The sequence below is a fragment of the Pseudopipra pipra genome, chromosome 6, assembly GCF_036250125.1.
Source record: "Pseudopipra pipra isolate bDixPip1 chromosome 6, bDixPip1.hap1, whole genome shotgun sequence".
NCBI classification, from domain to species: Eukaryota; Metazoa; Chordata; class Aves; order Passeriformes; family Pipridae; genus Pseudopipra; species Pseudopipra pipra.
In genome coordinates, this window is record NC_087554.1 from 32,973,470 (window position 1) to 32,998,034 (window position 24,565).

General features: G+C 36.7%; 1 protein-coding gene across 14 annotated transcripts in view; it reads right to left on the reverse strand.

The window, feature by feature from the left end:
- RYR3 (ryanodine receptor 3) overlaps positions 1–15,342 on the reverse strand; it is a 212,354-nt gene extending 197,012 nt beyond the window's left edge. For 13 of the 14 annotated variants that reach the window (XM_064658448.1, XM_064658446.1, XM_064658447.1 and 10 more), the window contains exon 1: positions 15,166–15,341. In XM_064658448.1, the coding sequence (XP_064514518.1) occupies positions 15,166–15,216 (51 nt within the window). In that variant the 5' untranslated portion in view covers positions 15,217–15,341. Of the gene's footprint in view, positions 1–15,165 lie in introns of all 14 variants that reach the window. The other variant, XM_064658435.1, reaches the window with a different exon arrangement.
- Between the last annotated feature and the right edge of the window lie 9,223 nt (positions 15,343–24,565).

Genomic DNA, 24,565 nt, shown 5'->3' on the forward strand with positions numbered 1-24,565 from the left:
CAGAGATTCATTTCAGCACAGAACAATGTGAAGGTCTCGGGCAAGTCACCAGGATTTCAGCATGGCTTCATTATAATGACTAAGCAATAGTACAATGACAGTAAAATGGAACTGTAGCCAGAAGAACCAATATGAGATAAATTTAATGTCCTTGTAGAATGCCGACACCTGATTTCTGCTTAAGAGAGAACAGGTATATAGAAAGAAAAGCAGTAAAATATACATTTAGTATGCACCAGACATCAGACTTCAAGATGAGGTAAAACTTTCTCCCCCTGGTTATACATGGACAGCTGACTGCAAATGGCTGAAATCCACAAAAATATATATCATTATATCTTTGGATAAAATAATTTCAGAAGAAAAATCAGTGGTCTAGCTTCTGCTATGTCACTGTGATTTAAAATGAATGCTGTTGCTTTGGGGAAAGTAGTAAATATTCACATACAACATTTCCCCTGCTTATACACTCCACAAATTACCACGCAAATCTGATTAAGTCATTTATCCTAAAATACTGTTCTGGAAACTTCCCCCTAAATCTTCAAATGTACAGAGGTTACTTTATATCTCTTGTACTAGGGTGGGGGGCAGAATTCCTTGCAAAATCTGTGTACCTTTCTCCTTAGAAAATTAATATTCCCTATTGTATTTATTCTTCCTGAACATGAGACTTTTACTTCATTATAATTTTTTAGAATTTGTCACCTTTCACCTTTAAAATTTATCCTATTATATGAAACAGAATGCAAGGCACTTCTATGTAACAGAGTAACTCTGTCACAGTACTGTTTCTTTTCTAAAGGTCACTGTTATTTCAGCATCATTTCATGCAAGAATATTTCCATACTCATCATACTTTTTTTTTCCCATGTCCTGAACTTCAAAGGTGGCAATAGTACTGTTCCTGCAAATTGTTAGACTACAGTCTGACTCATTATCTTAGTATTCCTTTGTCCTTACCCTGTATTTCTCTGCTTGTTCAGGAAGAAAACATGAAGAATTATTCTGAAGTGATGATATCCTACACCAGAGGATCAGCTGCATTCACACTTAACAAAATCTTGCTTAGGGGAAGTCAGGAAGGAAAGGCAGAATGTTAAAAGGAGACTGCAGTAGATTTAATCATTAGATAATAAGATTTCTCTACAGTGACAAGATTCCTTAAGAGTTAAACTGGATATGGTTACCATGGAGATAAGACTCCCACAGAAAAAAATTACAGCATTTTGAAACACTTGTTGGAAACACACAGGCAGACAAATAAATGACACTGCACCACTTTCAGGCTTTATTAGGTCACTTAAATTCTACCTGCAAATGGAAGCTTGAGGGAGGGATTTTTACAGGCTTTTACTGAATATTTCAGCTGTAGCCTTTTTAACTTAGAAATTTTTGCCTGAGAACTGCAGATAAGTTTCTTGGGCAATGCAAGACTTCACCATATTAATCTAATTCCTTATTATTAATAATGGTTCTAAGTGAAGTGAGGGGCTTGGTTTAACTATAAATGCAAAAAAACCCCAAACCAAAACGACAACACAAAAACACAAGACAAAAGAATGCTGACTTCAATCTTTCCCCTTCTTTGTATTTCTACTTTTGAATTTGGTAATATTAAAGGTATTCCATGCCTGAGAGCATTGCAGCTATAAAAATTACCTCTCAGTAGCTGGGCAAAACACTGTCTTTAGCGAATGTGTTTGCATTTTGTCTCAGACCTAATTAATGCACAGTCCAAGAAAAGAGAATTTGCCAGCTCTAAAACCATAGTAATAAGGGCAGAGTCAAGTTTTCTAGAATTTTTTTAACATAAACTATTCCATAATCTGCAAGTTAATTAACACACATTCATGGAGAAGGGTAGTACAGCAGTTAACTCTAGTTCTACCCCAATGGTCAGTGATTGCCTATTCTATCTTAAATATAAGTTTTCGCCATGGATGTCATGAGCACAAGTCATTTAACCTTAGGGCTACCACACTGTATTCTTCATAAACACCCAATGGTCAGGAATGCCATTCCTGCTAGTCGAGGGCAGTTCTCCCAGTGACAGAAATTCAGCTAAGACTATAAACCTGATTTAGGGAGTTTTGGTGTATACCACTACAATGCTATTCTTAAATTTTTCCTTCTGACTTGGCACTAAAGACTCTTTTGCCAGCTGATTCTGTCTCATGGCACACTTCTGATAAAGTCCTGTGCCTTATACAATAAAAAGCTGGGTGAGTAAAGATACTTAGATAAACTAAGTCACTCAGTGGTAACACATCTGTTGACAAACTGCTTGGAGAAGAGTGGCTGGAAAGTTGCCTGGTGGAAAAGGACCTGGGGGTGTTGGTGAACGCCTGTCTTAACATGATCCAGCAGAGTGCTCAGATAGCCAAAACAGCCAATGGCACCTTGGTTTGTATCAGAAAAAGCGTGGCCAGCAGGATCGTCCCCCTGTACTCCGTGCTGGTGAGATTGCACCTAGAATACTGTGTTTGGTTTTGAGCCTCTCACTACAAGAAAGCCTAAGGTGCTGGAACATGCCCAAAGAAAACCAAAAAGATGGTGAAAGGACTAGAAGAGCAGCTGAGGGAGTTGGGGTTGTTTAGCCTGGAGAAGAGGAGGTTCAGGGGAAACTTTACTGCTCTCTACAGCTCCTTGAAAGGAGGTTGGTGTGGGGATCAGTCTCTACTCCCAAGTAATAAGCAATAGGACACTTTGTCTCAAGGCTAGAGAATTGATTGTGGCTATTTCATTTCCTAGCACAGTCAGAGACTTTGCAGACTTCAGAAAAGGTTTAGAAACATAGCCTTTTTTATTCAGGTTGGTGCCTAGGTTGAATTTATATTCTTTAATAAATGTCAAAATGACCTTGCTTTAATAAATGTCAATGTGACTTGCAAATCTTGGCCAAGGAAACAGGAACTTACTATGTCACTGTCCAAGAAGTGGTTGTCACCTATGTTTAAAGGAGGGTCAGGCAGCAGGAGTATAAACAAGAGATAACAAAATTGTAAGGAAACCAAACATCCAGTCATATGAAAGTAAGATGAACAAACTCAACTTACTTATTCCAGAAAAGACAAACTGAAGAGGGAAATAGAATTCTTCTTTCTAGATATATTGATAAATTAAAGTTGGCACACATGAAAAATGTATTATATATAAATATATATAATATAAATAAAAATATAAAAATATATAAATATATTTAAGCTGAAAAACTGAAGGAGGAGTACTACATCAGTGGATTGGTACCTTGATAAAAGCAGCAGGGGAAAACATATAATTAGCTTTAAAATTGAACTTCAGTTTAAAATGGCTTCAATGACAAAAAGTTCTTCCCAGTTTTCTGTTCCCGTGATGCATAAATAAATGTTTCCATGTTAACTGAAAGCAAATGCAAGATTAATCTAAGCAAAGATACTTCAGATGGATACAATGTGGCAAAAATAAGGCAAACAAAATAATTGGACAGTCTCAGTGACTCAACAAGTATGAAAATGAACCTGTGAAACTGAACTTTGAGGAATAATGACAGAAGAATTTCAGCATTTTCAGCAAAGTATCTTTATTTGGTTTTTGTATTCCTTACATATTCAAGAATATGAGGCCTTGCCCATTTTTGACCGTAGATTCCACTTTGAAGTTTTTATTTTCCAGAAAAAATCCTAACTATTTGCAATTTTCCATTAAAAACAAGCAAATTCCTTCTAGGACTTACAGTTTTGACAAGCCATGCATGTCAAAATGAATAAAAGGCCTGCCATTTCTTATAATTCCCTGATTTTTTTATGACCTCAAAAAACAAGAGACAGGACAGTTGTTCTCACTCTGTTTTATATACCCTCAGGTAGAGCTAAAGGGGAAATATGTATGAACTGTGTATTAGTCTCTCTCTCTTTCCAATCTCTCCCTGGGAATATTCACTACTAATATGTACTCACAGTTGCTGAATATAAAGATTCTTTGTCTCCCTAGTCAAGTCTATCCCCATACTTCCTTGTTTTGATGACAATGATATCATTAAACTTCTCATCAAAAAAAAATCCATCTCTGTGGGATAATTGCACCTTAGTCGTTTCCTTCTTATCCCATTAAATAATTAAGTCTTTTAAAACTCATCCTTCTGTTGTCCACAAAAATTGGATTCATTACCCAGTGTCCAACAAGACAATAGTTACACACTCAAGAGAGACATTATTTATTTCAGGGTTGCATGAGCCTCCGTGGTCAGTGGCATTCCACAAGTCAAGCCCCCAACTATCAAAATTTTTTACTATTATTATATTTTAGAAAATAAAGAAATTAGTGTTCATTGGCTATGAGTTCCATAGTTCTCTTATTAAATATTAGTCTATCATTTATTGGTTAATGATTCTCTCTCTTCTTATGCTAATTAGTCTGCATGCTTAGTCTTTCCCTTCTTTTCGGTCAGTGGGCTTCCTGTGAGTCAGTGGTCGCAATTTCCACCTGCCGGAATTACCTTTAACCCAGCTGGAACTGATTTCAGCACAATTACTAAGTTGGCTTTGTTAGTTTCTTCCTGTCCTTGTTACACAAAATTCTGGTATCCACCTTTTCTTTTCTCTTTTCCCCAAAGGGAACCTGAGATAAGGGTGGTACTCCACAAGTGTGAAAGACTGGAATGCTGATGACTCAGACAACCCAGGTGCAAGCCAACAGTGTGCAAAGTAATGACCTAGGTGCTGAGGGTGTGCACTCCTGCTACCTCTGGCTACAAAGCTGGGTGTTGTTTCTTCGTCCTTACACAAATGACCAAGCTTCTGTAACTCCCCCCCCCAAGGAAGCCCTGGGATAATTCACACATGGCCTGAAGACATCCATCTCTGCTGATGGGCCATAATGTAACATAAGGAGTGGTTGTTCTACTTGTTTAATGCTGAATTATTGTTTCACAACCAAATCTTTATATAAACATAGAATTAAATTCAATTGTTTTTTATTGAACTGCAGATGCAGTAGATCTCCCTTTTTGAATCTGCAGGCTTTCACATTTAGCATATTTACCTTCCAATTATTACTTAGCAACAGTATACTCTCAACACATATAACTACCAAGGACCGATTTGTACGCATAGCTGTAACATTTTATCAAGTTCTACATATGAATATTACACTAACTTTTAAATAGCTGAAGACAGGATCTGCAGCCAGTGATCCAAGTAGTAGTCACAAGAGCCACACAAACTATGCATGTATTAGACAGAAAGTAACCAGAGTGAATATGCATAGCTGAAATTGTAACAGGAGAAGAAATACTTGGGAAGAAGCAAGTGCTGCCATTGCTTCAGGCCTCTATTTTAGGACAGCAGCACATTGTCCAACATTGGCTAAGGTAGCATTTCTGCAAACATAACTCTTCACCTTACATACCCCCCCAAATGCTTACATGATCAATGTGCAGTTATCCTGTAATCAAACCACTAACTTCAAAAAAAACAAACAATGGTCATGTGTGCCAAGAACCCCAACTACATAAGTCTCTGATTGAATGTAAGGAGATAAAAGTTATTCTTGAGATGCCACTTCAGTCAAAGAAAACTGCACCTGGATGGTGACATAGTATGATGTCTAACTCAGCACTGCTAAAAGCTCACTGCTTCTGCCATGTTCATAAAATATTCCTACTTTCCAGAAAATAATAACTGTGTCTTTGCCTCTGTCCTCTGCAGCTGCACTTCAGATGAAGAGCTCAGTGACTTCTATTGTAAAAACTACAAGCTCCAGTTTACTGTGAAAACACCTGGCTTTAGAAACGACAGGAAGAGAAAATGGAATACACAGAAGCTGGTTCTGAAATGGCTACATTACACAGCTAGATGATAGGGTGTTTCCCTACAGCGATGGATGCTGGAGATCTAAGGCATGCACAGAAATAAGGGGACTGGATATTGTTAACTGATGTTGCCAGAAAGTAGCCTGAGGTCAGGATAATCTTCCATTAGCTCCTGTGTTATCATTGGCTTCTGTTATTACTGTCTCTGTCTGGTTTGTTTTAGAAAAACAAAAAGACACAGATGTGAAAGATAAAAGTAGTAAATTAATTAGGATATAGTTAAATTGCATGAACACATGATAGAACTATGCATTTACATGATTAATTTTTTAAATAGCTCTAGAAACATTCTACTGATGTCACAGACTATAACAGAATATCACTTCTATCATCTTTTGTCCATCATTTTTTTACTTGCAAATTTCCCCACCCCTCACCCCATTTTTTTATGTTGTGGTGAACGCATTTTACCCTTTAGAATGCTATGATTTATGATTCTAAATGGTCTTCATATTGGCAAGGATATGAAAGGTCATATTACCACTCTAATTGGCAAGTTAAGCTTTATAAACAGGCCCTTATTTCGTCAATGATGTTATTTAAGCCTAAGGTCAACCTTAAGAGAAGCTGGCTTGGGAAGATCCCTGGCAGATAAAAACAGGTCTTTCTAACAAAAACAAACTATAAAGTCTATTGATTTTAATCTTTTGAAAAGTGCAACAAAAATGGATATGCACTTTAGAAGAAGGTTATGTTATTAACTTGGAGTTTAATACTGACAGTTGGGGAGGTAATTTTTTAACACCAGAATGTTAACTAACTGTATCAATATTTCTACATATTACCAAACAACTTCTGAATTCTACAAACTACTGACATTAGGTATCTTTAGTGTGTATCAGGTGTATAGGTCTTCTGGGAATTTTCCATATACAAAAAAGATGGGGCAGTGCAGTCAATGAACTTGGGAAGTGGAAGTCATTTGGCCTTGAGCATTCTAGTGAATCATCTGTGACATTAGTACTAGTATATATTCTAAGCTTGATGAGCCTTGTACTCCCATTTGTACATGGTACCGCTGACGCAGTTTGAAACCATATTAAACCTTCAGTGCTGTAAATTAGTTCTGTCTCCTGTTAAACAGGTGTTTTGATTTCCAAGTTGAAATTCTATTTTTTGTACAAGTAATTTGGAAAGGATTTTATTTAAGTTGCAGTGCTTCTAGATTAAATTGTTATTGAAGAGATTTCAAATTGTTGCAATTGGGTCAAGGGAAGTTGGCTTTCTGGTACAAGGTATTAAGGAACATGGTTGAGTGCTGAAGTATCTGAAATACTCAAGATTGACAGAGATGTTTGTTGTGGACTAAAAACAGTTCAGGCGTGTGCTGACTACTCAGTTTACTGCACTTGCTTTTTTGGATAAAAGCCCGGGGAGAAGGAACAAACCTGATGTTACTATTGAATCTTTCACCTTATGTTGCTGTTGTCTCTGTCATTACTTCTACTGACAGTAACTGTCACTCCTCATCAGAGATGTGATGTGCCAGAAGAAGGAACTGGAAAAGGGAGGTTACCTGATCAACAGACTGTCCATCAGATCCTACTTACAGCTGAACCACATCTGTTGAGATTGAGAGTTGACTGACAGCAGGTGTGCAATGGCTGACAAGTATGGATGCATCATACTGCAGTGAGACACTGCCAAAGCAGACCCAGGAGGGAAAAAAAATCAATTTTCCTGTAGGCTTTTACGACTCCCATGTATATCCCAATCTTAAACTACTTTAGACACACCCTGAGGTGTCACGTATTTGCCAATTGTGCTTCAGAACATTACTGTAATTTCCAGTAAATAAGTTTCCAAAAGTTACCCAAGCACAGTAAGTATTTAGGTGGAAAACATCTTCTGAAATTAGAACATAAATTCTTCTAAAGTAACATGTGGTACATAATTTTAAATTTTCCAGCACCAAAACCACTATATCCTACCAGACAGAAGGAATGGTCTGGTGATGTTTTAATGACATTAAAGGCAGAATATAAATTTAAAATTTCTACATTGAGCAAATAAACCAAAATATTCACTGAGGCATACATTAATACCTCATGTTTTCTTTCTGAATCTTTTAAAGTGTGTATATGTTAGCAATTGTTTTCTTAAATTGAGATGATAATTTTATTGTCTATAGAGGTCTGTGCTTATTATATAGCTGCACTATTATTATGTGCCACTTGGGAAAATATGCATGTCATGTATGAAGTCAAGAAATACACGACTTTTAACTAGTGTCCTGTCTTTGAATTCAATATATTCAAAATAACTGCATGCCAGCTTTATTTTTCTTCTCCTCCATGCCTGCAACTGTTTTAATTTTTGGAATCTGTAGCTAATGCACCTGGCAGCATTTGGCTGTGTGGTCACAGCACTGCCATGGGAACTGAGAAGAGGCAGTATTCACTGCTGGATTTCAATATGAATCATACACAGTTAGCATGCATGGGATTAGAGATCAGACAACGCTCTTGCTGCATTCTATAAAAATGTAGGAACATCACTAACAAACTCACTGTTTATTACTGAAGATACTAATTCTTATTCAAACATCAAAAAGCAGGGTATGAGCAGAGGATAAATCCCTACAACAGCCACCAGTGAGGTTAGGGGAAAATAGGGAAGAATATGCCTGGAGCATTACTTTAGGATTATTGCATGGTCACAAATCCTACCAAAAGGCTTTTCACTCACTAACATTCTAAGGCAAAATTGAAGAGTTTTGCCTGACTGTAACAAATTTGATGTTATTTCAGCAGAACTGCATCAACACCAATACCCCCAAAAATAAAACTGGGGGAAAAAAAAAGGAAAATAAATTAATAAGGAGTTAGTTATATCTATCCTAGACATTAAATCTACTATGAATATGCTCAATCTCACAATTATTCTATAAGAATATACTACATTTATGATATGGTAATATATTTACCGATTTCTCTTTGAAATAGAATTTTTAAAATTTATTCTGTAGAAAGAAACAGTAGAAAAGCATGATACTGAGTTCATGTAGTGTAATGTTACTCTGATTTTAACTGGTGTAGGCTGGTCAATACGAAGCAGCTTGCAAAAGTGCAACTCATTACATATAATTATATACATATATACTTATGATATGATATATACCTACATATATCATACACACACACACATACTATGATTACATATTGTTGTACAACACATCTCTGAACTTTACTGCTCTCCACCCCTGTAGAAAAAAATAGGATTACAGTCTATTCTATAGATCCATGCTAAACAAAATGTAAGAAATACACCAGGGGAACGGACCAAACAATGTGCCACCTCCAACACCAGCCTGTAATGTCAGGACCTTTGGAAGTGTGTTACTACCTCAACTACCTCCCATTTAACAGAGAGAAATCAGCCTTCACCTCTGACCAATCATGATGCGAGTCCTCATCATCCACTGGTTGTATCTGCAAAAACTGTACTTGCCTTTACTTCTTTCTGGCCCCTTTACTTGATGTAGTGTTTCAACAAATCATCACCCAGCAAATGCATTTTTTCCAGGATATTTATTACAGTTTTTCTTTAATTTACTCATTACACTAGTAAATCTACTTCAGAATTGTGTCTGTAACTGGAATGCCAGAAATTACTACCTGAACATCATTTCACTGCCTCCTCATATTCTCTTTTTGCCTTCCTCTGTTATCTTTCCTCTTATTTTAATTGTAAACTTTTGACAGCAGAAACATTCCACTCATTCTGTGTTTGCACCACAAGCTGGGAACAGGATCCTAACTCAGAGAAAGACTGAAGTATATCAAGACAAATCATGTGATGTACTATAAAATTATAATGCAGTTGTGGCTATATCACCTCTTTTTTCCTCAACATCAGCTATAAAATTCCAACCATTAAACAAACCTCAAACAACTTTCATTAAATTAAACATAACAAATTGCCTAAGTGTTTCCCTTTCCATCTAAACATGGTGCAAAGAATCATTCAATGCCAGGAGCCTAAAATACAAACTTATATTAGATTATGTCACTCTAAAAGAGAAATTATTACAGATTAATTGAATGGCTGATATAGATATCAAGCAACTACTCCAGTATGTTTAGAGGTAGAAAACAAGACACACTATCCAGTCTGAAGGCATGACTGTTGTCTTTATAGTATGGTAGAGCATTTGTTAAAAATTCTGGCTTGAAAAGGGGTTGAAATTAATTGCAGATAGCTTTTTTAAGAAGCTAAAAGAAATCTGCTTGAAAGACATTTTATAAATGGAGAGGAAGAGATATGGTGTAGTTTTGGTTTTGTTTGTTGTACAATTTGTTATACTTCTTAAAAGACTTATAAATATTGTCTATTATACAATTGTTTAAAACTGTGCCAATAGGATCAGGAGGGAGAGATTTAACACATAGAGATAAATAGATACACAGACACAGAAATATTTAATTCAAAAAGTATTTAACTCATAATATGCACCAGCTCTCAGAAACAATTCAAGTTTTATATAACATTATTTTTCCTTTACTTTTACCCTTTTCCTAGAAGGAATTTACTGACTACTGGACAATTGCTCTATCATGAATTGCAGTACATTTCAGTGACAATAGACAAAATGTTCTAATTAATTTGAAAACAATACCATGGAACACACAGAACTGTTCAAGAAGCACACAGAACCCGTGCCAGTTCCCTTAAAAAGGGCTTCAGGAAAATTCCACTGATTTGATCTAAAGGCATTTCTTATCATTTAGGACTTCTACTATACAGAAAATTCTATATCACTTTTCTATAATTTCATACACAACTCACTGAGGTAAACTGCCATATTTTCCCAGTTTTAAATTAACAACCACTAAAAACTTCTCCCTAGAAATATCTTTCATTATTGTCTGATATTTGGACATTTGTCCAATATATCTGTTTGCAAGTATTTATCTGGTGAACATTATATAGGAGATATTCATGCTCTACTTAATCAAGCCATGGAGATCTGTGCTACAGAATGTCAGCATGCAGTTAGTACCATAACTATTAGATATAAAGTTGGATTACTAAGGACAATTTATTTTCATATTTCCACTTCATACATTCTTTGTTATGTCACTAGGGATACACCACTAGAGACACAGATTTGATAAAACAACATGTATTAGATGCACCTAAAGAACTGGTTTTATGCTACACTAATCCTGGGTAAATGAAATAATTCAGTACCATTCCTAAAATAAATTTTAAAAAGGATGATATAATCACTTTTTATATTTATATCTGGCAACAGTGAAGATGATTGAAAAAAAGAAAATCTAATTCATACTCTACCTGACAGTTCATATCGTAAAACTGAGATTACTTCTCATCTGATATGTAACATCTCAACAGTAGAAGAGCTTGTTTCCAAGCAATATAGATAGGAAAGTGTATCCACCTGTATATCTCTGTGTAAGTCACTAAGTTGTCTTGTTTCTGAGCAGCAATTTAATATACAAATGATCAAAAAAAATCTAAAAAAACAACTGTACACTCATTGTGTAAATCTATGTACATGGACTAGATCCTGAAAAAAAAATTCCAGATATTCTATTCTAGAATAGAACAACAGTACTTTGCTATTTAAATACAGACTATAGAAGAAAGTAATTTCCCACTTCTATGTGTAAATTTTTGGATAATGATTTGAGAGGTTTATCAGAACACTTAAAGTTAGGTCATTGAGACGAGCTGTTAAAAGAGCAGAAGTCAGAGAAAGATCAGCTGCTAAAGCCTTTGTCACTCAGAAAAATGAAGGACTTGTAACCAGCTGGGGAAATAATCATGGATGCACAGAGACATGTACAAAGGCATGCACACACTATATTCATACATGCCAACACACACACACTATTTAGATCTGGAAAACAAGGCAAAACTTTCTTGACTAATGAACTATCTCAAAAAAACCCCAGTATTTCTATTAACATTAATATGATGAATTTCAAGAAAAATAACAAAGCAATAGACCTATTAACTAATTTACCACCATAATTTGGACCGTAAGATGGCAAACCACTTTGATATGCTTCATTACAAGGACAGTTATACTGCACAGGGCAGGGGTGGGACTTCCTCTCACCCCCAACCATGCTCTCTGTTAGCAAGTGACTATATAAGTATTTCTGATGGAGAAAGACATAAGGTCTCTGATCCAAGACACCAGCTCATATTTGATAAATTCAGCCGCAGTGAGAACTTGTGAATAATTTTGGAAGAGGAGAGGACTTTGTCTATTTATCATAGTAGTAAAGTCCCAGTAGCTAGGAAAGTCTTGAAGAAGAATACAGTTACTCATCTACATTGCCAAGGGCTACAGGGTTCCTTCTGTATCCCTTAGTGCATTATCTCAAAACAACACAGGTTAACAGATGTGCTCTCACCTAATGCTGCATAATGTCAGCTTCACTGATTTCTCATATATTCATACCTCAGGCAGGGCTAACAAATAAACAATAGGGGGAAATCACCTAAACAAACATTGCATGGCAGTATTGTATGTTACACACATGCAACAAGTGCTCTGCTTCTCTCTTCCATACACATACACTGAATATCCAGAGTGAAATCCAGAAAAAAGCCACCAACTAGAAAACTAGAGAAAAAATTCCAAGCATTATTACAAAAAACAAAACATCAAAGATTTCATAACAAAGACCAAACACTAAGTGCAAGAAAAAACTATGTGTGTTTATATATTTAATTTATATTCATACTGAACAAGTCAGGGGAAAAATCAGAAAGGAAATTACACTGTATTGGTAACACCTTCCTTGAAATGCTGTCATTGCATATAAAGGCTTCACACAAGCATTGGGATGTACTTGAAATGAGTACTGAAGACACACTACTACTACTACTAGGACAATGATAGTGTTGTTATCCTCTCTGGAACTGGCTAAGGTCTTTGTCATTCCCATTGGTGCCAAACTAATCAAATACACCTTGAAACAAAAAGTGATAGTAAAAATCTTCCCATTATATGTTATACATGTGCCCACAAGTTTGCTACTCTCTAGAAACAAATACAGGCATCATTGTCATTCATTTCCAAGCTTCTTAACCTTCTGTAGGAGCAAAGAACCTAAAAGTGAGGCACAAAACTATACAACGACTTAGATCTGGAAGGGTAAAAAAATCATAACCAATGAAAAATGGAGGACAAATGGAAATTTCTCTTTAAGATAGCAAACATTAATTTTAGTGGACTTTCAAGGGTTGATTCTCTTACTCTTTCAAAAAATACTGTATGATGTCTTTGAATTAAAAAATATCTAATCTTATTTTATACCTAACCAAGAAAGAGCTATCTCTGAGAGCCTAAAACACCCTAGACCACTTCTCTCTAAAGACTCAAAAATAAGAAAATCAAGATCAACATTTTCAAAGGAAGATTCAGCTGCACAAGCCTGGGAAACATTCACTAGCAATCCAAATTCCCAGAAAACATTTTGATCTGGAGAAGATTCTAATTGATCAACAATTTCACTGGAAGAGTTCTAAAGGACTGCTGTAGTTTATGTTTGTATGTACAGTGTTTAGGCAACAATAAAAGCTGTAAGAAATCAGTACTGAAGGTGTACCTCACTGTAGCACTCAGTACCTCAGGAACCAGAAATGGTTCCTTTCTCAGTATATTAAGAAACAACAATTCATCCATTCCCCATGAATGTGAAGGAAGTTATTTATAATGGAGAGGAGACAGCAGTAACTGATATGATCGTTGAGAGAAAGAAGAAGCTGGGACTTCTAAGACAGAAATCTAGTCCATTTTTTTTTCTCTGTAAAAGATTTCTTAACACTAAATAGAAGAAACACTTCTGGATAGCCTCACTTTTACTATTTCCATTTTAACCCACACCTCTACTTAGCACTTTATTTTAACCATTGGAAAGAAGTGCAATAGTTATTCTAGCACAAGAGTGGGTCACAGCAGCAGAAACTGCCATCTCATGTAGCACACGCAGGCTACCTATGAAAAGGCAAAGCTTCTGACTTCATCACTGAGGATGAGTGTCCAGCCAAGGCAACAACTTGGAACGTTGGATGAAGGATATTCATTTAAAGCTCCTGTCTTGGAGCTCCTGTCTTGGATTAAAGCACCTTCTTCTAAAGGCTGAGTTATCTGTTAAACTATGTAATACAGGTACGTCTAGAAAGTGCAGTGGAGGGGAGGGATGTTGGAAAACATTCTTCTTTGTGATTATCCATTCCCCACCCCCTCCATGAAATTCTCCGAGGCTTAAAAAGTGCTAATGACACTTCATCACACCTAAACAGCAGGAGCCATCACCACTCTCCAACCTTTATCTCACATACATAAATTATCCCAGCCTCCCACAAATCAACCTTGTAATTTCTTACTTTGGGAACTTAGCATGTTTTATTTTAGTAACTTATCCTTTAAAGTTCAATCAACTCTAGAGGAGACTGTTTCTAGAACATTATTTGTGACAAATGAAAAGTAAAGATAGTATGGAAAGAGAATACACTTATTAATAGCAGTTTTTTCATGCTAGTTACACAACAACACAATCTTAGTCATGAAGGGTAAAAATAATGAGAGACACAAGATGACACATGAAAAGGATCTTATACTCTTCCCAAAAATTAATGCGTGTACACTACTTGCCTAAAAGTCCAGATTAGTTGTCATACTAGATTTGTGTAAAGCTTTAGGAAAGAATGGTGTGAGGGCTCTCTACAGAAAACTACACTAAGTGAAGGCTATTTCACTAATTAACACCCCTTCCCAAAAAAATGCTTATCTCCTTTTAAGATAAGCTTCTTTTATGTAAAGACCCCAAACATTTCCAGAGCCCTGACTTCAACATCTGATGGTATTCCTTACACAGAAGTGTGCTTCTGTGTGCATGTTTATCAGAAGAGGTCGTCAAGGGCTTGCTAGGTTTATTCATCATTTTAAGGCACTCCTATTTGCAAAGCTTCTGTTAATGTCAGTGAAATCTAACCCAGACAGAAGTTTCAGAGGTCACATATTTGGCATGCTACATTTAGAAACCCAAGTACAAAGTTGACGAGGACGCTTCAAACACAGGGGATTACAGCGGAAATAGGTCTCCTTATACCAAACTGGCTATTGAGCAAATTCAAGGAAGAACACACCGAGACTGCCTGATGCTATTAAAGCTCATATTCTTGCTTTATTTTTTCCACCGACTAAATCAATTCTCCCATTTGGCAAAGCCCAGCACAGAAATAACACTTTATTTTTGCTACAGCAGAAAAGAAATAGACATGAGACACAAAATCATGTACTACATGACCTATAAAAAGCAGATACTTACAGTTCGTAGGAACTGTATTTCATCTTCCCCTCCTTCACCCCCTTCAGCCATGGCTCTTGAGGAGTCAGCTCTGCTGAGACTGATCGCCTCCACCGTCAGCTCACTGCGCTCTGTATCGCTCCTCTCCTATCAGTATTAGCATATAGCTAATCCACAGCCATATAGGGAGCTCAGCTAACTCCACTGCACTGCAGACTGTCAGTCAACCCCCTCACTGCCAGAGCCAACTGCGCTGCTTTTCCAGCTCATAGCAAGCAATTCTTTTCCTTTTCTCTCTAGCTTGGAGGCAAAACCCCCTACTGTTAAGCTATAGCAGGAAGCATTATATGCATCACTAGGTGTTGATTTTTTTTTTCCCCTCCAGATGCTGTCTGGTCAAAACAGCAATAATGGTGAAGTGTTAATGAAAGCAGAGCTTGTGCTTCCATTTTCACAGATCAGGGTTCCCAATTTTGCACTGATATGTATCAAATTCAGCAACTCTGAACCTACTAATTATGCAGCAGAAGGATGTAACTCTGATGATCACAGGACAAGCTGATTTTGACAGCAGGTATTTTCAGCTTGCTTACAATAATTTCCATTTCTTGCTTCTCTGCATAAGCAGCTGCAAATCTGATTTCCATCTGATCTGAACCAACTGTGTGTAGTTATTTGTGCTATCTTTTACATGGTATTTATAACTACATCCTAAGGACTTGAAGGGTTTTATCTGTACCTTTTCAGGACTGCACCTGAATATGTATAGAGGATGGTACATATTTACTTCACAGCCCATAAAACACAGTTAAAATAAATCTTAAAATAACCTTAAGTTTTAGTTCAATAATGAATAAATTTGTAATTGATGAAAATTGTTATTTATTACTTCAATATGAGCAAATGATCAAGGAAAAAACAGATCAACTCTAGAACAAAATTTAATTAAGTGAAGGGAGGAAAACAGAAAGGACACAAGGAAACAGAAGAAAGCACTGAGGAGGCTTAGCCAGCCAATTTACTATATGATCTTGAATTTTGTGGTAAGGTTGCAACCACAGTCTACCCATACATTCCACCCCTGAGAAGCATGACCCAAACTTTGTGCAATCCATATTTACATTGATACATTCCCTCACAGACTACCATATGTATACATCTTTTTTTCTCAATAAGAGCATATTTATGTTTTACAAATGAAAAACATATGCATGAGAGTAAGGAAAGAATAATTTTCTTGGAGTCACAAGGACAAGTGTAGCACACTGAAAACTGAAACTATATACTCTGTGCCCACATGCAAATACATTTATACACAACTGTCCTCTGGACATGGAAGCCAATGCACTATGCCTTTCCACCCCCACCTCCCTACCCTCCACCACCAAAACTAATAGTATTCTGATTTTGCAGTAATTAAAGTAAACATAGTCACAAGCCAAACTATGAAATGCCCAAGAGTTTCTCTCCTTGATGGGCAAAATGCTTTGAAAAATGTTTTATTTCACTCTCTCTTATTACCCTGAGAAACTGTCCAAAAAATAATGACAATGCCATTACTCAGCAACAGGCAACTTCAGGTCAAAAGCAACTCAGAAGCCTCTAGCTGACATAGTCATACAGGCTCTCCTTCCAGTCTGTCCATCCCCTTCCCCCAGTAGTTTTGGTTGGATGCTATGAGCAAGAAAAAGAGCTTTGTGCAAGACAAAGGCAATGTGATAGAAAATTATTTCTTTGAAGTGCCAGAAAACTGATATGGTTGGTATTTGAGCATCCATTTTTGTGTTTGGCTTTTGTGATGTTTATCTTAAACTACAGCCATCTTTAGATGAATGCTTTATCTCTTTCCTCATCAATACAAAGAACATAGCCTAACAGATATTCCTGACAGAATATTGTTATTCCAGAGGGAAAATATAATCAGAGGAGTGAGGAAAATTTGCCTAAAGAAAAAGCATGCCACTCAGTGTTTTTACTAAGAAACAGATAAGATAGAGAGGTTTACTATGATGCATGTTTATCCATACCTTTATATTCTTCACTATTCTACATTCTAGTGGAAGATGTCCTTGACCAGGGAAGGGGCAGAGGGCAGAGGGAGAGTGTTGGAACTAGGTGATTTTTAAGGATCTTTCCAACCCAAGTCATTGTATGATTCTATTATATTCACAGTGGATTTGATATAGATATTTCATGGCAAAATCTACACATGTAAGGACCATTTTATAAATGTTAGGACAGCTTTACTGTAAATGAAATAACCTTTCAATCATACTACTTTACTTTGAAAGATTATAAACAAGAAATACCTGAAAACCTGAGAAAATAAGCACAAGATTCATGGAAACTACGAGTGTTTATTTCCTTCACAAATAGAAATCAATGTCATGCAGTACATTGCTGGTCAAATTTTATTTAAGTTATGCAGTGATATTTCTGGATAATAACTTCTGAACATGCAAAGCTGAGGTGAATCCACCTGAATCAAATCAAAAGGGGGAAAAATATAATCTTTCAAATGTTTTCCTCAGATATTGGAGTTTCCATTAAAATGCTCCTTATTAAACTGAGAACATTCAGAGTAAAATACTAAATTTATATCAGTTAATATAGATAGCTATAGTTATCTATGTCTGCAACTCCTAATAAGGCAGATATAGAGGTCACCATTTTTTTTTTTAAACAGACATCAACATGCTGAGATCTCACTTTGCATTTTTTTAAACAACAGACAAAGCATACAGAAAGAGGAATATTGGGAACACCTCAAGCATTATAGCAGAGATTAAGTAAAATATCTAAAATTCTGATTCATGTCAAACCAGTAGGTATGTTTTTCTGTTTGTAAGTCCCTCTATTGTTTGATACTCAGCTTTACAAAGTAGCCTGTGCATTGTTTTGGGAAACAATTTCCTGTCATAATAGGCAAAATATTTTGTTTAGATTTCCTCTTTTTAAAATTAAGTTTAATGCAAAACCATTTCATAGCACTTCTATTCCTTGGAGTATTGTTCTGCTTGGTGTTACACCTGCATATTTAAGGAGAAAAGTATTGAGCTGCTACAGCATAATGAAATGTACATCTCCTCAAAACTTAGTTTTTTTCCTAGGACTTCCCATTGCTCCAAGACTGAGATTTGGCTGTTTATGGTACCACACTTAATCAGAAGTCGCATTTAGATGAAGTATAACGCCTTGTATTTCTGATTTCTTAATACTAACTTGTTTTAAAAAAAATATGTTTCTAAAACCCCAAGATTTCCTGAAGCTATGATTGAAAGAATATGACATCAGGTAACTACAATAAATCAATCCAAAATGATCATATATTGCACACACTATATATGTGTATATATATATACACAAATATGCAGTCACTCTGCTTTACTGGAGATGACGGTGGGGTGTAACATTCACAGGTCAAATAATCTGAATTTGGACCACAGTGTGTTTTATGATATCCTATTCATCCCAACCAAATCTAAATCTATAATTTAGCTCTTTTGCTGCTGACCACATTCTGGACAGAGTCCATGGTATTTTAGAGCTATCAAAAGAATTTGCCTACAAAACAAACTTAAGGAAAACTTCCTTTCAGTTTTCAGCACAAACATGCTGCCTGCTTATTCTTCAATATAAGCTCGTCCTTCTTACTAAGGGATTCAGGCTGACTCACTCTTCACACAAGTTCTTGATTCTACGTTCACTTTTGGTAGGCCTTCATGGCTGCTGCCACCAAACAATAACTCACAATTTTTGTAGGGGCAGTAGCCTTGCAATAAAGTAGTAACATGGACTTTACAAAAGAAAATAAACAGTCATCCTGTTGTAATAAATGGATATCTGAAATGTAAACAACTTTTTGTTGTGTGTATTTTACCTTTTTGAGGTTGACTCAACACCCCTAATCAAAGATGAATGAAATACCTAGTAGAAGATATTTACAAGACCTGCAACAGTAACTACATGCACACTCATATTCTCAAAAGCACAGGCAATACCAGTTACTTAAGTGTATGTTGGGTGAGGAGTCAAAATTGTATTCTCCACTGATAATTACAGGCCTTAGTGCTAAAATTTAGATGCCGCTTAAGACTGACATGTCTCTGCATTCTTTATGTGTCTCTTAAGAACATAAATATGCAAAAATACAGGTTTTAAAATGTAATTAAAAGAAACAAATTGTTTTCTTTACAAAAACTTCACAAAAGTATTCAAATTCATTATGTTGGCTATTTTTAGCAGTGAGCTCCTTGTTCAGTTCACAAACATTAGGCACTTAAAACAGGTGAATATTTCATTCATAGAAGAGAAAACTACTTCTGTGAATATGCAATGATCAAGTTTTTTGTTCACTTTTGGGGGTGGTTTTTTTGTTGCTTTTGTTTTGTTTTGCGATTTCGGTTTTTCTGATTTTTTTTTTTACTTATTTTTTCTAGAGGAATTGCATTACATTTTACTGTGGAAAATGTGGGATCTTGGTCAAATTGAGGAAAACCTTCATCGGAAGACTACCAGTTTGAGAATTTAGAGAGAATGATTTTATTAATTTACACATATTTCCAAACTTCATCTACACTTTTTCTGTCCTTTTAAAAATTTCCTTTGTTGGATTTTACGCACATCTTGTGTCACTGCTTTGTTATACATCACAAAGTTTTATTTTGGTTTTAAAAGTTGAGGCAATCTTTGATGCAATTCTTTATGAATATAGAAAGAATTAAGTGTGTTATATAATATTACACAATCCATAGCACAATATCAGTACTGCTTGTAAGGCCTAATTCAGTGACTTTTCAAGCAAATTCAGCACTATTTAATTCAAAATGAGGAAAGGACAATATCTCAGAACAGATGCTGAAAAACTTGTTCTTCACCAGTGATCAAAAGTTTATGTTAGATTGCCATCTGGTGGTATCAGGTTAAAAAGAGTCTGTGTCTAGATAGGCATAATCATTCAACATTATTTTAACTAAAGTCATTGGGAATCTCATTTCCAATTTTATTATAGACTATGCAGCACATTTTTTACTACAGTCTACACTATGTACTCTGATACTGCACCTTCTTAAGTTTTCTCAAAAAGAAAAGAAAACAAAACAAAACCCACAAAGAAAAAGTATGCTCACAAGTTTTTTCCTAAACCTAAAATGTCAGTACCTCAATAGGACTTTCTCTTGTTTCCAATAACACATTTACTCCAATCCCAGTGAACTTAAGTCTGCCAAAACAAAGACTTTCTTCATCTTTTAAAAATCCCCCCTTGAAACTGGAGCTCAAGGAGTGAACAGGAAAAAATATTTCACTTGAACTTCACAGGCAGGTGTAATTCAGACTAGGCTCTTTTGACACTTGGAATAGGAAGTACATTAGAGCTTACATGGTATGAAACATTAGGAGTGTGATTTTTCATAGAGTCACAGAATCACAGAATGGGTAAAGTTGGAAGGGACAACAGTGGGCCATCTGGTCCAACCTCCCTGTTCAAGCAGGGTCATCCTAGAGCACATGGCACAGGATTGCATCCAGACAGTTCTTGAATAACTCCAGTGAGGAAGACTCCACAACCTCTCTGGGAAATCTGTTCCAGTGCTCAGTCACCTGCACAGTTGTTAAGATCCAGTTATTAAAATTATTAGAAATGCCTCTACCCAAATGAAGGTGCAAATGAGACCAAATCCCAAAGTCAATAGTATGGATTTTATTTAATGTTAAATGTGAGACAGAGAGATAGAAAGAAATAGGGAAAAGGTGAGTGTGGGGGGGATGGGTATAAGAAATAAAGTGACAGTCAGAGATTAAAATGGAAAAAGTATCACCACTCTGTGTAACCCGGCATCATCCTGTTGGTCCTGTTCTTCTAGTCTTCTTGGTGGTGAGGGTTTCCCAAAAAACATAGAGTCTAATGGATTAATATACATTCAGGAGATGCCAGGCACCTCCCTTTGGGGAGGGAAGCTTTGCAGACTCTTGTACAGGTTTGCGGCCTCACATGCAGTCTTCTCATGGTGGAACAGATTAGGGGGGCGTTTTGGAGATCTTTCGTGGTTTACGACCTCTTCTCAGCTGCCTCTCATGTGAATGTCCTGTGTGTACGTGGTCTTTGGGGCGGGGGGGGGGGCGGGGGGGAGGAGGAGGGTGGTGTGGCAGGGAATTACTCCTTTGGTTTGGTGTGGAGAGATTTCACTATCACACACACAAACTGCTTCTCCCCCACCACCCTCTGAGCCCAGATAGGGCTGATTCTTAACACAGATACATTCTTCTTTCCTGAGCTTTGTTTACTTCTCCTCAGACTTGAGATGATTAGACAATAGTCTTATCTCAAGTCCCCAGTCTCAGTCCAAATTCCAGTCAGGAGGCACTGACAGGAAGGGCTACTTTGGTGGCCACAGACAGACTATTGCTTCCTTGAAGTTTGACAACAAGTCTTTCTATGATTTTGACAATGTTTAAGACATTACTGACATTTCAGTCCATCACAATAGTAAAGAAGTTCTTCCTCATATTAAGGTGGAACTTCCTGTGCATCTGTTTCTGCCCATTGCCTCTTGTCCTATTGCTTAGCACCACTTCCCCTTATTGCCACAACCTTTCAAAGATGATTGTCAGCAGCCTAGCTATTGTGTCCACCAGCTTTCTCAGCATTTGTGGATGCATCCCATCAGGTGTTAGTTTTCCTTAGTTTTCCTTTTGTTACTGATATATTTGAAGAAGCCCTTCTTGTTGTCTTTGACATTCTTGGCCAGATTTAATTCCAGATGGGTCTTTTCCGTCCTTGTTTCATTTCTATTCACTCTGACAACGTCCCTATATTCATTCCAAATTGCCTGACCCTTCTTCCATCTCCTATATATTTCTTGCTTACACTTGAATAATGACACGAGTTCTTGCTCTTTGGGATGCACCATTCTTGAGCCTGGAAGAAGTGATCCTTGAATATCAACCAGTTCTCTTGGATCCCTCTTCCCTGAAGGGCCTGTTCCCATGGGATTCTCCCAAGAAGATCCCTGAAGAGGCTAAAGTTAGCTCTCCTGAAATCTGTGGTTGCAACCTTACTTGCTGCTCTGTTTCCTCCTCATCCGATACTGAACTCCACAATCTCATGGCTACCATAGCCAAGGCTGTCCCCAACCTTCACATCTCCAATGAGGCGTTCCCTGTTAGTATAAGGTTGAGTAGCACACCCTCTGGGATCCTTCACTACCTGTGACAGGAAGTTGTCATCAATGTTTTTCACAAACTTCCTGGACTGTTTGTGCTTCAGTGTGGCTTCTCCAGCAGATGTCAGAGTAGTTAAAGTTGCAAGATCCAGGGAGATTATCTCTGGGAAAACATAAAACATTCCTGGTCTCAAAATGATACCAATACCAAATTTCACGTTTCTGCTCCAAACTATTATATATGATATGGACAAACTTGTATTTCTAAACTTGCTTTATTCTTGAAATGCCTGTTTGTTCCTGTCATATATTCCCAAATCTTATCCATCTGGCATAGATGAAGCATGACTGTTTCAGCATAATCTATAAGCATGTAAGTATAGATTGTTTTGATTAACAACTTGGAGTTACACAAAAAAAAATTCAGCCTATCAGTCAACAGAGAACTAAGCTAATTGAGTTTGTTTGCAATAAAAGCACGACTAACCATTCCCAAAGAACTGAGACAGAACACAGTTCTGAACTAGCAATGCTGAGGAGCTGACTGTCTTCATGTGACACAGAATACTGACCTAAGTCAAATGATGAATTTTCAAACTATAGCATGTCAGAATTAGGAGCTACCATGTAGTTAGTGTTTCTCTTGCATCTACCATGTAGTTCAAGAATTACCACCATAAAATGTCAAGACCGTATCAGCTAATTATAGAGCTGCAGCTATAAAAGTAACCTTAATTCTGTCCAAATCTCAATGCTTTGTAATTGTTAACTGCCAGAGTTTGGAAATTGTTAACTCACTTGTCTACCATTGGTTTCTGTGTTGCCATAGTTATTATACTGTCTCCTTGCATTGGCTAGCCAAATGGCCAATCCCCTCTTTGGCCCAGCAGCCCTTATAAGCTGCAGGAAATTTGAATAAAACTCTTCTTCGCTGCTGGGTTCCCTGCGTGGTCTCTGCCTCCTGGCTTAAGTACCTCCGCCGCCTGTCCCTGCCATGAGGGACGGGCGGCGGGGGGGTGATTCCAGCCCTGAAAACCTTCACAGAGCAGCCGGCAGTGACCCCCCAGAAACCCCTCAAACTGCAACAGTTAACTTCCTGCAAGGCCATTGTAATTGCTGTCAATACAATTACTATAGTTTTTTTATAATCTGAACAGCTGAATTTTAATAGATTGCATATATACAGTGTTTTGTATTCAGCTGTGTTGTTCAGTTGTGATTGGTAAAGTAAGTCTCCCAGTAATGTTTTTGGACTGCCTCTGTGAAAATTGTACAAGAACTCTCCATTGGATTTACTTTAGTTTCCGATTTACCTTTATTTCTCAGAGCTTTTATACATAAATAATTACTGTATATAAAATTATTATAGAAAATTAATCCACATTATTAAACTCCATTATTAAACTATATCAATATTCACTCCTCTTCTAAACAGAATTAACAGAATGTCAATACATACTCTGACTTAGAGAAAATTGCCTATGGACATTTATTGAAAACACTGAATATCTTTAATCATTTCATATTGTCTCTGACGTGACTCCCTATAAAGTGAGATCTCACAGTAGCACAGAAAGAAATAGAGTCTAAAAAAGGCATAGTTTCTATTGCAAGTATTTTTTAGTGTATCACAAATTAACCCCAGGCAAATACCAATTCCAGAAAAAGTGCTCAGAAGAAAGGACAGCTGGGATCGGGATAAAAATCAGAGAAACCTGCAATGTAAATTGATAGCATACTACTCCTCAACACTAACTTACCTTAGTATTTTGTTTTGTGGCTTGTGTTCTAAGCCCTTATACTTCTGTATCTCCTACTGCCTATTTCAGAAACCTCCCTTTTATTAATTGATGCTTGTATTTATGGCTGGCTTGCTTTCTTACAAATTGTATACTGTATAAGAGTCGTCAGCACTGTAGTTTTGTTTTGCTTTTCCAAGGAGTTTCAGAAAACATACTTTAAGTTCCACTTACAAATACTGCAACTTAAAATAATATCTTCTAACAATCCTGAAGTATTTCTGTTACTGAGAACTGAGTAGCACTGTGCCCCATAGTAGGTTTGTTGCTTTTAATGACCAAAATTACAGACCAATTACTTATTATATAAACACTACTAATGGGATAAAATGAGCTTTAGAATGCTCAACATGAATGTCCTCTTTATTCCCTGTCAGTTGGCTTCAGATCTAACCCTTAGTAGTTTCCTGTCTTGCCTGGTTTCAACTTTCTCAGAACACCCTCTCACCAAAACCCAGC